Source organism: Ambystoma mexicanum, chromosome 1q (genome assembly GCF_040938575.1).
Source record: "Ambystoma mexicanum isolate Mex_15411 chromosome 1q, UKY_AmexF1_1, whole genome shotgun sequence".
NCBI lineage: Eukaryota > Metazoa > Chordata > Amphibia > Caudata > Ambystomatidae > Ambystoma > Ambystoma mexicanum.
The window spans coordinates 447,342,173-447,358,660 of record NC_090922.1 but is presented as its reverse complement, the minus strand read 5'-3'; the positions used below and the strand labels follow the sequence as shown (position 1 = coordinate 447,358,660).

General features: G+C 49.4%; 1 protein-coding gene across 1 annotated transcript in view; it reads left to right on the top strand.

The window, feature by feature from the left end:
- The window catches only part of AMFR (autocrine motility factor receptor), a 1,604,297-nt gene that overhangs the window by 1,006,709 nt on the left and 581,100 nt on the right, over positions 1-16,488 (top strand). Inside the window, exon 9 of the mRNA XM_069640231.1 lies at positions 14,980-15,170. Coding sequence (XP_069496332.1) covers positions 14,980-15,170 — 191 coding nt within the window. The remainder of the gene's footprint in view (positions 1-14,979; positions 15,171-16,488) is intronic.

The window sequence follows — 16,488 nt, the reverse complement described above, 5'->3', positions numbered from 1 at the left end:
TTGACCTCTTTGAACCTTTTTAGGAAAAAGCTGAAAACGTGGCTATTCTCGTAACTGGTTTGGATGCGCCGCCTGCCCCTCTCTTCTTCTGACTAAGTTTTGTGTTTCGACCTCATCCGACCTAGTCCCGCCTCTGTTTTTTGTCGATCGTCTTGTTATGCGCCATAATGCCTAATGGTCCATGTTTGCGCTATATAAATAGATGAAAGTAAAAATACACGCCAATCAATACAGCCGTACTGGTGCAGAAGCGTGCCTCGCCAGCGTGTGCAGAAGACTTTTTTGATCAATTCTGCACGCTCATCAAATTGCCACAAATGGGGAACATACTCAAGGGAATCATTCAGGACATGATCCCGCCTATGCTCCCTTAGCCGCTGGCCCGGATACAGCCACCGGCTCCAGTACAGTCACCGGCTCCAAGTATCACAGTGGCCTTGTCGCAGCTCACGGAGGCCACGCCCCATGCTCAGCCTAGCAGCACTCCCCAGTCTCCGCCTCCTATGTTCCCCCAGCCTGCGCTCTTAAGTACGCCACCCGCAGACACTACGGACCCGCAGGGATCAACGGACCAGGACGACAGGTTGATGAGGAGCAAGGCACCTCCTCCTCTGCAAGGGCATTCCATGACAGATTAGTCAGACTGGCGGAGTACCTGGGCATTCCTCAGCCACAGAAGGGCTGTCGGAGGCAGGGGTCCTATCAGAAGTATTGACCAACAGCTCATCCATCAGATCAGGTATATCGCTACAAAAGTATGTGGAGGTCCTGGCGAAGCAGGGCTGGACAAAACCCCATTCTACGCAGCCAACCAACAAGCGGCTGAATGCAAAATACAGGCAGGAAGAGGGCAATTCTCTCCCCCTGTCTGTGCACACACAACTGAACTTATCAGTCATTGCAGTGGTGTCAATTTACACCAAACCCAGACATCTACCACATCCGCATCCACTTAGACCCCCTTAGGCAAGGAGGAAAAGGTCCTGGAGGCCTATTGAAAAAAGGTGTACCCCGGCACTCTCCAGATGCAGCAAGCCAATGTGGACACGATGCTAGCTTCCGCGAATCAGAGACCATTGAGGGAGATTGCAGAATTCCTCCTGAACCTTAAGGCCGGTTTTGCAGAAGCCACAATGGTGGCACAAGACTTAATGTGGTCCTCTGTGGCTAATATTGATACAGCTGGTAGAGCCATCTGTGTGGCTGCAGACATGAGGCAGACGGCGTGGCCACCAGGTTCAATTCAGACGTGCAAGACTGTATCCTCAACCTCCCATTTGTAGTAGGGGACTTGTTCCTGTCGTCCACTGATGACGTGTTGGACAAGAAAAAGAGCAGCTCCTAGACAGCCAAATCACTCTCTATACTTGCAAAGCTGGTATCTAAGAGCTTTGGACTGGGCCATTCACGGTCTGACAGTGGTCGTATCTTTGGTGGTTTTTGGGGGTTTCCAAGACCACCGTACTAGACAGCCCGACAGGTCCCCCAGCCAACACTGATGCAAACAGCAGAAAATGACAGACAAGGGCTTCTTCCTGTCCCCCTGCCAGGCACCAGCCTCAGCCGGAAAGAAGCAATGAAGAGCTCATCAAAATCCACAGCTCTCGGTTGGGGGGGGCAGGCCTGCTCTTTACATTCAGTCCTGGTGGACCTTCCACCTTCCCATACCTCAAGACCTCCCTTTCTCGCCCTGAACCCACTCACAGATTGCCATGTCTCCTTGCAGAGATCCGCTTTCTGGTTATGAGCGAGTCAGTAAAGGAAGTCCGTGGGGTTTTTCTCTTGTATCTTCGCAATACAGAAGAACCACCAAGCAGGCCTGCGAGTCGTTCTAGATCTGTCCTCCTTAAACCATTTACATACCCCTCCAAAAGTTCAAGGTGGTTACGCCAGCAGAGTCTCTGTGTGGGGGAGACTGAATGTGCTCCCTGGATGTGAAGGATGCATACATGTATGTGCCAATTTGACAGCCCCATCGCTCCTTCCTGCGGTTTTGGGTCATGGGCTCGCACTGCTAATACTAAGTCCTTCCGTTTGGGCACAAAACCCCTGAGGGTGATTATGAGACTCATGAATGCGGTGGCAGCACTACTTTGGTCAGAGGGCCACCATGTATACCCATACCCATACCCATACCTCGACGACTGGTTGGTGTGCACGGAATCAGGTCAAGAATACAGCAGCCAGGCCAATGTATATGCTCTATGACCTGTGGTGCTCCATCAATCACAGGAAATCGCTGCTCCAGCCTACAGTCCTTGACCTTCTTGGGTCTCAAAGGGGGGGACACAAAAGCAAAGATGATATTCCCCACCGCGGACAAGGTCGTGGTGATCAAAGCGGCAACAGGGCATTTCCTCAGCAGGGCGCTGACTTCGGCATAGTGTTACCAGCACTTGCTGGGGACTATGGCAGCATACCTCATGGCAGTGCCTCATACCAGGCTCAAAATGAGGAGGCTGCAGTTAAATTTTTCAGGCTCATGGAGCCAGGAAGCTAGTTCTTAAGCAACATTAATCACCATAGCAACCGCGCTACACCAGGACCAACTATGGTGGAGGATGGACACCAATCACGTGGCTGGCAAACCATTCAGACAGCCCTGGCCAGCATACACCATTATGACGGACTCCTCCCTCAAGGGATGGGGAGCCACTCCGGGCAAACAGTGTGCATGGCCTATGGTCGAGAGAGGACCAGGGCAATCGCATTAATTGGCTCGAAATGATGACTATATTGCTTTTTCTGAAAGCTTTCCTTCTGGTTATCAGCAACAGCCCAGTCTGCATTCAGACATGCAGCTCTACCTGCATGTACTACCTCAACAAACTGGGCACCAGATCACCGCCCCTGTGCAGGCTAATCATCGATATATGGGAATGGGCCTTAGCCTACAACATATGGCTCTCGGCGATCCACTTTCCAGGGAGACCAACCTAGAGGCAGACAGACTCAGCAGACAGGGGGTCGTCAACTATGAGTGGCAGCTGAACAAAGGGGTCCTGAAGGAGATTTTCAGCAGGTGGGGGCAACCAGAGATAGACTTATTTGCCACCAAGCACAAATGGAGGTGTCAGCAGTTCACGTCCTGGATGGGACGGGGGGGGGGGGGGGGGAAGAGGCTCACTGGGGATGCCTTGCAGCTTCAGTGGGACGGCATGTGGGCGTATGCATTGCCGCCAACTCTACTGGTCCACAAGGTCATCTGCAAGGTCAGAATTGCCCATCATCTATGCCTCCTTTTGCTAGCGCTACAGTGGCCTGCCAGACCATGATTCTCAGAACTCTTCCGACTGTCGAATCAACCATCAGTTCCCATCCCAGTGGGGGCAGATCCACTGTTATCCCAGCAGGGGGGCAGGAGGGGGTGGTAGTGCACCTCTCTCCGGAGAAATTAGCACTAGCAGCCTGATTCCTGAGCACATAACCTTGCAGCACCTCCACTTCTGGCAGGACAACCTGGAGCTCATCCAAAGGGCAATAAGCACTTCCACTAGTAATCAATACAGAAGCAAATGGACCAGGTTCTGCCTCTGGGGCAAGGAAAGGGGTGTTGATCCTTTGGGGTGCACCCTCGATCAAGTGCTGTCCTTCTCTGCACATCTGGCACAGTCGGGGTGCAGGTTGACACATGCCATACCTACCTGGCGGCCATAGATGCATACAAAAATGCAGTTGATAGTTTCTCCGCCTCCAACCCTGTGGTCAAAAAACATCTGATGGGATTTACCAGGTTGTACCCGCCTGTGAGACGCCTGCACCCGGTCTGGGCCCCCAACATGGTTCTGGGCACTCTGGCGCATAAACCATTCAAGCCCATGGCATCTGTAGACCTCAGTTTAGTCACAATCACGACTGCGCTCCTGGTGGGCCTTATCTCGCTGCACTGGATCGGTGAGAGTCAGGCCCTGGTGGCATCAGTACCATATAGTGCTTTCCATCAGAGCATGGTGATGCTCCGACACACCCCATGTTTCTCTCAAAAGGTGGTGAGGGTCCTCGTTTCAACTCAACGAAGAAATGGTCCTTCCAACTTGCTTTCCCAATCCAAAAGATGAAGCGGAAAAGGTGTTGCATTGTCTCGACGTCAGGAGAACGCTGAGATTCTTCCTGGACAGGACAGTGGGCTTCCGCAGTTCGGATGCCTGGTTTATCACATCTGCTGGGTCAAAACCAGGTTGTTGGGCTTCAAAGCCCTCGATAGCTAGGTGGATGGTGATGCCATCCAGGAAGCCTACTAAGGGCAGCGCATGAAGTGGCCAGCAACCCTGCACGATCATGCGGTCAGAGCCAAGGCAACAGAAGTGGCCTTCCAAAGACACGTGCCTTGGCAAACAATCAGCAGACCGGCTACTTGGGCTACCCCTGGAGCTTTCTGCAAGCATTATTGCTTAAGACGCCAGTGCTAGATCAGACACGGCCTTCGGTCAAGCGGTCCTGAAAAATGTGTTTTCTTGGTGATTGTAACGTCTCTCCTCCCCGGGGCATCAATCAATCAGTGGTAATCGCCCATATAGTATGGAGGAAAAGGGATGGTATGTAGGAGTAATTATCACCGTAGTTGCTAACATACTCCTTGTCCGTAGTCCCCTTCCCTCCATACGTCCCACCATCCTCCCCCTTAAAGACCATTGTTAGGCAAATGTAATAAAGCTGACGCGTCAAAGGGGACTGAGGTGTGGCGCCGATGGGCGGGGAGTCAAGGGAGCACATGCTCCAGGGGGCACGTCCCATTGTGCAACTAAATTTAAAGGGAAAAGACGTTTTTTTTTCTGGTGCAAAAGGTTCAGTTTCCCATCCCAAGCGAGGTACGCCCATACATTATGGAGGAAAGGAGACTATGGACTAGGAGTACGTTCATCAGTACAGTGAGTAACTTGTAATTTCTCCCACTCTGTGGAAGGATTTCTTTTTCTCACGGCACCATCCAATTTAACGCACCAAAGAAAAAGCTAAAACATACTTTCAATTGCTTATAGAGACACCGTTAACTTTTATATTACACCTAATGCATGCTCATGTTAAAACCTTTCTAGTTCTATTCCAAGATGGCCGCCGGCAACGAGTAGACGTGCTGACGGCTGCTCCGTACCAGGGCCTGGTTTGCTGGCAGTTTCCACCACCCCCGGCGTGATCGGGATACGGGGCTACTGCCTTGACAAGCACAAGAGCGGAGAGTCGAGCGGGCAAGGGCGCCGCGCAGTGTGGTTCCCCCCCCCTGCAAGGCGGCGTGCGCCTGACTACAAGGAGGCGCGGGACGCATCTGCACGGGGAGACCCGGGCGCCCTCTGGGGGTCCGGCCAACAGAGAAGAGGAGTGGGTCGCCCCCACGTGAGAAGAACCCAGCTCCCCACGGGTCTGGAGAAGGAGTTGTGCAGCAGCCCAGGTGGGCGTCAGCTGAGGGTCTGGCCCCCCGAGCGGGCCCACGAGGAGCGCGGCCCCAGCCTGACAGGTGAGGGGGCTGCGGGAGCGGTCTAGCCCCACGGTGGCAGAGGAGGCTGGGGACACAGACGCTGGGTGCACTGGTGAACGGTCCATCGGTCTTGACGGCATAGAGTGGGTGGGGGAGGGACTAGCCCCTCGCCCGACAAGAGTTCGCTCCCGCAGGACCTGTCAACCGCGGGGGGGGGAGGGGAGCGTCCGGTCTGTCCCACGGAGCGGGAAGAGAGCTGTGGGCCGCCCGCGGAAGCGGTGAAGACAGGCCACCGTTAAGCAGAGCTCCCCTGGGGCACATTTCCAAGAGTGTAACACCTGGCTGGAGGAACTGGATTTTGGTGTTGGTGACTGGGGAGAGGCACCGTTCCTCTGGGTGTACTCTCTTACAGCAGAGGCACTGCCTAAGGGGATACTTCGGCAGGGAGGCCTGAGGCATGGCACTGGCCTGAATTGCCCCCAACTAGAGGAAGGGAGCAATGAAGGACTGCAGCTGGAAGGAGGTGGGGGGCCTGTCATTACTACCCACCGGCTGGCTACAGAAACTTGAGGCGCAATCGTCCTTAGGGCTTTGGCCGTTTAGTGCGCATCTGCACTGGGTAATCACCCATGGGAGGCTGCCCATTTAAAGGATTGTCTGTTTCAGAAGGGCCTGAACCTGAGGGGAGTCTTTGATTTGCAGCGGCCTGCATAGCCCATGGGGCATCCCCTTGGTAGGGGAGGCAGAGCAGGCGATAAAGCATTAGGAGTCCGGCCCAAGGACCCAACAAAGAAGGAACGCCCACCCTCAGACGGGTTGGGGCCTGACTGGGCTCAGCGGTAAGGGGTCTTGGGCTTTTTCGTGTGGCGCCAGGAGTCTCGGGGCACCGACCCGAAAACGGCAGGGGCTGCAATCGGGGCCCGTTGCAGATGTCTTCCAGGTCTAGGGGGAAATCTGGAAAGGCGAACCACCCCACAAGTGAGCCCCAGGGAACACTTTCTGCTCTCTGGCCTGCAATGGCAAACAAGGACATGAATAAAACTGGCAGTGGCCACTCAAAGGAACGAAGAGGTTCGGAGGCGGATGAGGATGCGACGCGGATGACGAGGCAAGATTTTAGGGGGGAAATGCAGGCTCTGAGGGAGTCTTTGGCTCAAATATTTCAAGACCAGTTTCAATTTATGAGAACTGACCCCAAGGTAGCATTGAGGGAAATCCAGCAAGAAGTAGCTCAACTTGGGGAAAGGACTGGTCTGTTGGAAAGGGGACTCCAAGAGGGTGAGAGGGAAACTATGGCCAATAGTGAGGCCATCGATCGACTGGACACGGCGACGAGGAACATGGAGGCGATGCTCGAGGACTTAGAAAACAGATCCCGTAGGATCAACATCTGGATTAAGGCGCTTCCAGAGGCAGTGACGGATCAACATCTGAAGGAGGAGTGTCAAAGCATATTTGCAGAATTGTTGGCCGAAGGGGACCCGAGCTTGATAATACTGGACAGGGCTCACAGGGTTGGCTGGGTCCGGGTGGTCCCAACGCCAGACCTCGGGAAGTCATGGTCGCCTTTGCCAGATATGGTCAGAAGGAGGTGTTGTTGCGAGCGGCTAGACAAAGCAAGCCTGTCCTCTACAAAGGGCAGGAAATTCTGTTGTTCCAAGACCTGGTCGCGAGCACACTGGTGAAAAGAAGGGGTATGGGTCCAGTACTGAAAGAGCTGTCCAAGAATGGGATGAAATACAAGTGGTCTTTCCCCTTTGGCTTAATATTTGAATGGGAGGGGGTCCAGAGACGAGCGACCACGCCTCAAGAGGCGGCCAGTATCATAGGTTTGGAGTCGGAGAATGAGGGGGTGTGTGGGACCCTATATCCTGTGGCAGTCAAAGGGAGAGGGGCAGACCCTGGGAATCGGTGACTGCGGGGGCGGGGCAAAAGGAAGGGGGTGTTGCGGGGCCCTGCGGGGGTTCTGGGAGATCGGAGGGGGAGGGAGGTTGCAATGTGGCGGGGGACGGGTAATCTGTCTGTGGCACGCGGGGGTGGTGGACTCATAGGCTGCGTGAGGAACCTGGGGGGAGGAGTAGAAACATGTTGGAACAAGTAAGGACAGGACTGTCCGAGGGGGCGGGGGGTGCAGGGGGAATTGGGGAGGTGGATGCGGCATAGCCCAAAGTTGGGGGTTCTGGGCAAGAGGGGGGCAGGGAAGGGATGGTGTAAGGGACAGGGAGGGAGCCATAGCTTTCAGGAAGAATCCTTTGAAGTCGTGGGGAATAGGAGAGAGTTGGGGTGGGGGACGGCAGGGCAGATTGCGGGCGAGAGGCATAAAGTCAGCTCGGTTTCAGGTGTGAGGGGGTTAAATTCCCCCCTGAGGCGGGCCAAACTAGAACAATTCACCAGAACACATGCGCCGGATGTTTTGGCTCTGCAGGAGACCCATTTACTGCGCAAAGACCAGGGCCGCCTACACATGAAGGGTTTCACACAGATTTATTTTGCGTCGGGTCCCACCAAGAAAGGGGGGGTGGTGCTGGCTCTCGGGAGGGGTTTGGACTTTAATGTACAAGAAACCCTGAGAGACAAATATGGGAGGTTCATTATGGTAAGGGGGAGCACATGGGGGCCACTTACACCATAGCCTCGGTTTACAGCCCAAATGTGGGACAAGACAGGTTCGTGAGGGAGACTCTGGGTGCACTGGAGGGGTTTGAGAGGGGGCAAATCATCTTGATGGGCGACCTGAACTTTGCCTGGGACAAGCGGTTGGACCTTACTCAGCACGCTGTCGGAGAGGGGGGGAGCGATGGCCTCCCCACAGCTGAGGGAGCGGTTTAAGGGTGCAGGCTGTGTGGAGGACGGTCAGCGGGGGAGAACAAGGGGTACACATTCCTCTCTGATGTGCATAGAACCCAGTCCAGAATCGATCACATCTGGGTCTCGGCGAGCCTGGTGGGAGGGGCAGAGTAAGTGGTGACTGGCCCTGTGGGAATTGCCGACCATAAGGTTGTGCAGATGAAAATGCAGTTGGGTAGGCGAAGGCCAGGAGTTTGGAGTCGGCATTTTCCAGGGGAACTCCTGAGGGATCAAGTGATGCGGGATGAGATAAGCAACAACATCAAAGCTTTTTTTTAAAGAAATAATGGGACGGATACAAGTCCCAGCACAAGGTGGGATGCGTTCAAAGCTACGCTTAGAGGGGATCTCATCGCCCTGAAAGCAGAGGGGAATAAACAATTGAGGCTCCTGGAAACCCAGTTGGAAGGGGAGGTGGAGGCTGCAAGGGTGAGCCTAAAGGAGGCCCCCACAAAGAAAGTCTATTTGGAGTACAGGTTGGCAGAGGGGCAACTGGGGATCTTGAGGACCAAAAGGGCAGAGGGGGCCATGTTAAAGGTCGGGCAGAAATTTTATGCAAAGGCTAATAAGGCAGACTCGCTCTTAGCGCGCCTGCTGAGAGGTAGCAGGGAACAGAATACGATCTCGGCCCTGAGGGATGAAAGGGGGGTGGGGACTAACCTGTTCTGAGGAGATTAGGGAGCAACTAGTCAGATTTTACGAGGCCCTGTACACGTCTCGGGCCCTGGTCACCCAGCTCCAGAAGGACTTTTTGGGTGCTTTGACCCTGCTGCATCGCTCTAGGGATATCGGGGAGGAGCTGGGACGGGCCATTTTCGGAGGATGAGGTGGGGGCTGTCATTGTGTCACTACCCAGCAATAAGGCCCCGGGCCCGGACGGCTACCCGGCCTCTTTTTACAAAACTTTTTCCACCATCTTGGTCCCTCACCTTGCTCAACTCTTTAACTCATTCGGAACCATGGGCTGCATTACTCCTTCAATGGAGGAGGCCAAAATCACACTTATACGTAAGGCAGGCAAGGACCCGGCTGATAACATCAGGCGGGTAGCTCACTTGGTTGAGAAAGTGCAGAAGACCCCCCCACCCCCGCGATTCTCCTAGCGTTGGATGCCGAGAAGGCGTTCGACCGGGTGGAGTGGTCCTTTTTATTTTTGGCAAGGAAAAAATGGGGATAGGCGCGCAGGGTTCATCAATATGGTGATGGCGAATTATAGAGCCCCTTTACTCGTGAACAGCGCAATATTGCGACCCTTTAGGCTTGGCAGAGGTCCTAAGCAGAGTTGCGCCCTCTCTCCGCTGCTGTATGCTCTGTACTTGGAGCCCCTACTTGTGGCTATTCGGGAGGCTGAAAGTATCCAGGGCATCCCTTTCGGGGGGCATCAGCATAAGGTTGCGGCGTTCGCTGACGACATGCTGCTCACTTTGACGAGCCCAGGGGAGTCCATAGAGGCGTGTATGACACTTCTGTCCAGGTTCGGGGAAATTTCTGGTCTGCGGGTGCATTGGCAGAAATCTGAGGTACTGAATTTGTCACTGAAGGGCGATGAGGAAAGGGCCTTGAAGGTGTCCTCACCGTTCAAGTGGAGTTCGGGTGGAGTACGATACCTGGGGTTTAGGGTCACCCCTCAACTGTCGGGATGGTATGGGGCGAATTACACTCCTATGTTAGCGTTGATAAAAAAGACCTCAGGAAGTGGAGCTCCCTAAGGATATCGTGGTGGGGTAGAGGTGCAGTGCTCAGAATGGTGGTCCTTCCGCGGCTGCTTTATCTATTTCAGGCAGTTCCGCTGCCGGTCCCTGCTTCCTTTTTTAAGGAATTGGACAAGGCAGTTAAGGACTTTGTCTGGGAGGGCAAGAAGCCGCGCTCATCTAAGCGGCTATTGGCAGCATCTAAGAAGGTGGGGGGCTTAGCATTACCAAACTTCCGCCTTTACTACGAAGCTGCGGAACTCAGGGTAATCCGGGAATGGTTTTCAGCGGAATACAACAAGCAGTGGGTTAAGATGGATAGAGCAGTAGCTCGGCACCATTTGGGAGAGGTACTCTGGCTCCCGTGCAGGCTAACACCAGCACATCTATATTTTAGCAGCATAACAAAGGGGTTAGTTGAAATCTGGGACGAGGTGATGGAGAAATTGGGGATTACTACCTTTCCGTCACCGTTCAACCCCATCTTCAATAACGGGGATTTCACCCCGGGGATGGAAAAAGGGGGTATTCCTGAGGTGGGAGAGCAGGGATGCAGGGTCATTAGATTTATTTTGGGGTCTGAATGTGAAATCCTTTGAAGAATACAAACGGGAGTTTGGGGTGGGCGAGGGAGCACTGCTCAGATATTTTCAGCTCAGGCATTGGGTGATGTCAGTGGAAGTTCGGAGGGCGGCAACTCGGAAGTTGACACAGTTCGAGCTATACCTCCTGACGCACGAGAGGTCCAAAGGGCTGATTTCGGATCTTTATAGGCTACTGGAGAGTGCCAGCCCGACTGAAATGGCCATATATGTCCAGCTGGGAGGGGCTACTAGGGGCGGGAATGGACTGGGCGGACTGGGAGAGGCTTTGGAAATTGATCCCGAAGGTGCCTTGGTACAAGTACCTATTCGGATGGAATTACACCCCAGCGCGCCTCCATGCAATATTCCCAACAACATCCGGGGCATGCTGGAGGGGTTGTGGTGAGGAAGGTACGGAGGCTCATATATGGTGGGATTGTCCGAATATCAGGCCCTTCTGGAGAGATATTTCTCAGGCTTTAGACCAAACATTTGGGGAAGGCACGAGTCAGGACCCTCGGGAGATCCTATTGGGAAAGTGACGAGTCGGGTTGGGGGAGGGAGTGGGGACAATATAAGGCTAAAGTTGTCTTTGTGCTAGTGGCGATGGCTCTCATTGCCCAAAGGTGGAAGAGCCCCAGTAAGCCAACGGGGCAGGACTGGCTGTGGAAAATGTGGGAGATGGTATCTTTGGAGTGGGCTACGTTTGCGGTCAACTGTAACTTGGGGAAATTTGCGGCGGAATGGGGAAGAAACATTGGACTTCTTGAAGGGGGAGTTTCGGGAACAGTGGCGACCCCATAGACTCAAGCTGTTGGACCTACACGTCTGAGTCGCCAGATGAGTAAATGAATGGGGAGGGGAAGACTGGGGCGCTATGGCAAGGTTGGGGGGGTAGAGGGAGGGTGGGCAAGTTACAGGGTTACCTTTCTAGTTCAACCAAGTTTGCAATTAAAATGATGAACTTATGATGACAACCTTGTTTTTTTTAAAATTACAAAATAAATGTACTTTTAATTTTCTAAGCAGCTTTGACTGTTTTACTCCCTACTGGACGTTCTGCTTTACAACCACAACCATGAAACATATATTGCTATTATTAATATATGCCAATAACCTTACAGTCCTCAGGAGGGGTCATTATCGCTTGAGATTGAGCCTTGCTGCAAATTATGGGTGGATCATTGTCCTGTGATAATGACCTCTTCCTCTGTTTATAAGGCTGTATTCTTAAGAGCTTGTAACTTTTTCATGTTTTGGATGACCCCTCCTGAGGCCCGTGAGCTAGGGATGTTTCTGATAATTAAGATTGCATTTCGAAAAGAGACATGTAATATACTGTAGAGCTTAGAGAGCAAGGGAACGTCTGTCATTAATTGAAAATATAGTTACTTGTCCATTGTATTTTTATGACTGATGTGCAGACTGTTGCAATCTCAGATTTTGCACCAATCCAATTTGTATGCATTCAGTTTTAATGGTGTTTATAAAGATGTTTAATATAATGTTATCATATACAACATTATTAGATCAGTGTTTTACATATCAGCATGACAATGATAATCTACATCTAAATGTGTCAAGAGGTCATGCAGTACTTTAAAATAAATATTAAAAATCAACATGCACAAGGCAGTGGTGTAAAAGTGGTCAAGTCATTGAAAGCAAGACGTTTATAGCAGTTAGAAAGGACGTAAACCATTATCTGACACCCTAGACACCAAGATCAATCTTTCCAATGTAATTTGGTGGTTCAGGGTGTTTAATGCTGCTGATGAATACATGAAGGATTCTTATGTAAAATGTAAGCATATCTTTACTTGTAAAGTACTCCAGTTTATCTTTACTTGTAAAGTACTCCAGTTTGGGTTAGGGTGTTGCTTGGTCCTAGTTGTCGAGTTATCCCGTTGCCCAATTATTTGATCTGTTTTTCTGACACTACTCAGTTGTAGTGTCTGTTGGGTAAGGGCTTTATTTCAGTGACTCGAATATAAAGATTTTGTCATGCAAGGTTTCAGTGATCAACTCCTTTCTAGGTTTACTGCAGACTTTGATATGCACTTTTCAAATAGTCTTTGTTTCATGTAATATGCCTTTTCAATATGCTCTGTGCTTTAACACTCAGTTTCTCTACATGCAACATTTCGGTTTTCAGTGCCTCACTCAATTCACTGTGGGCACAGTTTTTCACCATGGCAAAAGTAGTGAATCCTGATGCCTGCCAGCATTCCGTAATAGATTATTTGTCTCCCAGACAATTGTTTCCTGCTACCAACTGCTGAAGTTGAAGTGTAAATACTGTTTAACCTTTTACCAAAAAAGGGGCATATGCTATTGATTTGTCAGGGTTGAATATACTTTTTATTTTCAATAATTGTATGATCCATGTTCTTTTAAGCTTTTCTGGCGTTATACTGTATGCAAGGTTGATGTTTATAAGAAATGCCAACTTCTTTCAGATAAACCTGTTTACTCTTCATTTTTATATGGGTTGGTATTTCTTTTCACTTACTGGGAGTTCTCTTCCTCTCATAAATCTCTTATAAGATTTTCATCTACTTTATTTTAAAAAAATGACTTTCTCCAGCATTGGATCTTTCATGGATTCATATGCTTTGAATATTCCCCGTCGTCAGGCTGGGAACCTCGGTCCTTTTTAAAATACACGACACACCAAATGTGTAGAATCAAGTGAGCACGAGGGGATCCCGACACTTTGGAGACGGTTGAAATCTGAAGGGAAGCCGCAGGGGCGGGTCTATTTATACCCTACTTCCTATTGGGTGGTAGATAAGCACCCAAAAGGATGTCGATAGGACACTAAAGTGTCAACGTTTTCCAAGGGAAAACGCTATTTTAAAAAGGACCGAGGTTCCCAGCCTGACGACTGGGAATATTCAAAGCATATGAATCCATGAAATATACCAACGCTGCAGAAATGGAGTTACAGGTAAGAAACTGCTCCCTTCTCTTGTGCTGGGCTGACTCGTTATTCCACTTTTGCGAAAGCCTGCGCATGTGTTCAGTAGATGCTGATATTTCCACTTTGACTCATGAGAGGCATTCTAATAATTTCTTATTATGCTTCTGTCATATCTGATTTTGAAAACTGGTACAGTTTTGGGCCTCAACTCATAATCAATATACAAGAATCTGCTTAAAACATCTTCCAGCTCAGTATCCATTTAAGTTATCATTCCACGTAGCGCCAGCTTTTAACACATTAGTTTCTTCCATCACTGAGCTAACAGTTGTTGGAGTGTCCTTCAGTGCCTTCTTTCTGTCTCAAGCTTTTCTTGGTACTGGATTTCTCTTACCAACAGGGGTACCAAAGAATTCTCTGGATTGAGCATTTATCCCAGATAATACCTTAATTTAGAGGCTACGCTTAGTAAAGTCCTTGACTTGAAAGTTCTGTCTTGCAATGTTTTCCTCAGGAACTCTACTCGTGCTTTTCTCTACTTTCCACCCCTGTTCATCTCAGAACAATGTGGGGTACCAACTGAGACCTCCGATGCAGATAGTGGGCTGGAACCAGTTAAATCAGAGTGTATGCTTGTTTTCCCATGTAAAACCTTTGAAATAATTGGTCACAAGCAGATTAGTATGTGTTTTTGCGCATCTCTGTCCTTCACTAGTTCTGGATTTTTACATAGGGTTGCCTAGCTGGGTATTTTCTTTCTCCCATACAGTCCTGCCACGTTGGTGATCACTTTTCTTATTCTGATGCTATTGTTCTTTGTATATCTTAACTGCTGTAAAGCCTTCTTTCACCCTTGGCTCGCCAGGGTAGTATTGAGGACAATTCTTGCCAGGCACCCAGCCCCTCACTCCCTTTCAACTTCGACTCCAATACCTTCCATTTGTACGGTGTCTATTCCAAAGGGTCCTGGGCTTTGTAAGTGTACAGAGGTAAAAAAAATGCAAAATTATACTCTAAATCATTTTCCTCCCGCTGCCCACCTGTTTCAATCCAGTGCCAATCACAAGTGAGATGAAAAGTATAGAACAAAATGCTCTCAATAGATGAGCATCCTGCACCAAATTTGGGGTCCATAACCAAGTCTCTCACTGTAACGGAAAAGGTGTTCTGATCTGTGAGCATGCAGGTGGCTGGATCCGCACTCCACTACCACTGCACAACTTCTTCCTCTGATGCACTGGAATGGGTATTGGCTCCTCATGTATGGATCTGAATGCTGTGCTACTTTTTGGACCCAGTGATTTCCCCAAGTCAGAATCCTAGAAAGGTAGATATTTAGAACACACTGATATTTTGCAGTTTTTAACACAGAGTACTGTTATCACTTCTTTACAGGAACCTCCATCTGTTGTCTTCACACATCCCTACCCACTCGCATCATAAATTTGCTTTTGTTTTTGCATTATATTTTGTTTCTCTGCTCTTAATATTTAAGAATTCCTTGTTCTGCTTTATTTTTAGCTCTTGTCTACGCTCTTGGCTTGAGCAGGATACTTCTTGCCCCACATGTCGGATGTCACTTAACATTGCTGACAACAACCGAACAAGAGATGAACAACAGCGAGAACATGTTGATGAGAATGCGGTCCCTGTGGCAGTGACCGAAGGCAGACCTCGTCTGAATCACCACAACCATTTCTTTCATTTCGATGGTTAGTTAACTAATAAACAAACTATAATATTTCATGTATGACGTGATTAGAGCCACAGAACAGAGTAATATTCCAGTATGCTCAATTGTCTCTGAAAGTGTATTCTGGGGTGCTGGCACATTTTTCTTTCGCACAGACACTTCAATGATTGTTTATTAGGTGACGCCTAGATAACTGGTTCAAGAAGATCATTCCTGAATCTGTAACTGCCACATACTCCTTTAGTCAATGAGGTGTTAGTCTGACATCTAAAACAATCCTCCTGAGTAGCAATATAAAACAAAGGAAGGTTCATTAGCTGATGTGGTATCCAAGACATTTTAAGGTGATGCAATGGGACAAAGTACATTTTGGCTAGAACGCTAGTTTTAAACCTTAGCATTCTACATTAACTGCATTTGACAAACTGTCTCCTCTCCTATATTGGTTATCGTAATTGATTTTTTTCATCCGATTATTTTGTTGCAAAAGTATCTTATTTGGAAGGTCAAGAAAGAAATATAAAATGTCCATTGTGTTGCCACAGGGTCCATGTTGCAACTTCTGTCAGGAGTGCATTTCAAAACAACTTTGATCTATTTCCCATCCGCATAAGACTATTGCTTTTGTCTCATTCTATCATTGTGTTGCCTTGCAATCCTTCAGCAATAAGTTGGTCATTAATGTTAGAAGGGGATATTACTGAATACATAGACGTATAAAGAAAATGGGGTTGACCCTGTTTTTTTTTTTAAAGGGGAGAGCCTTCTGGGGTCGGACACATTTATCTCCATTTTTAAAACTCCTTCAAGAGAATCTTTTCCCCTTGCAAATGAATTTAGGGACCCTCACTCAGGTATTTCCTAAAGACGTAGATGGCCAACTGAGCTGATGTTGGCATATGTAACAGAGTGGATTACCATGTATAGTAATGAAGGATTCTTATGTTAAATGTAAGCATATCTTTACTTGTAAAGTACTCCAGTTTGGGTTAGGGTGTTGCTTGGTCCTAGTTGTAGAGTTATCCCGTTGCCCAATTATTTGATCTGTTTTTCTGACAATACTCAGTTGTGGTATCTGTTGGGTAAGGGCTTTAATTCGGCGACTCGAATATAACAGATTTTGTCATGCAAGGTTTCAGTGATCAACTCCTTTCTAAGTTTACAGCAGACTTTGATATGCACTTTTCAAATAGCCTTTGTTTCATGTAATATGCCTTTTCAATGTGCTTTAACACTCAGTTTCTCTACATGCAACATTTTGGTTTTCAGTGCCTCACTCGGTTCACTGTGGGCACAGTTTTTCAACAGGCATCTTTTTTGCGATTAAGTTCTTTCAC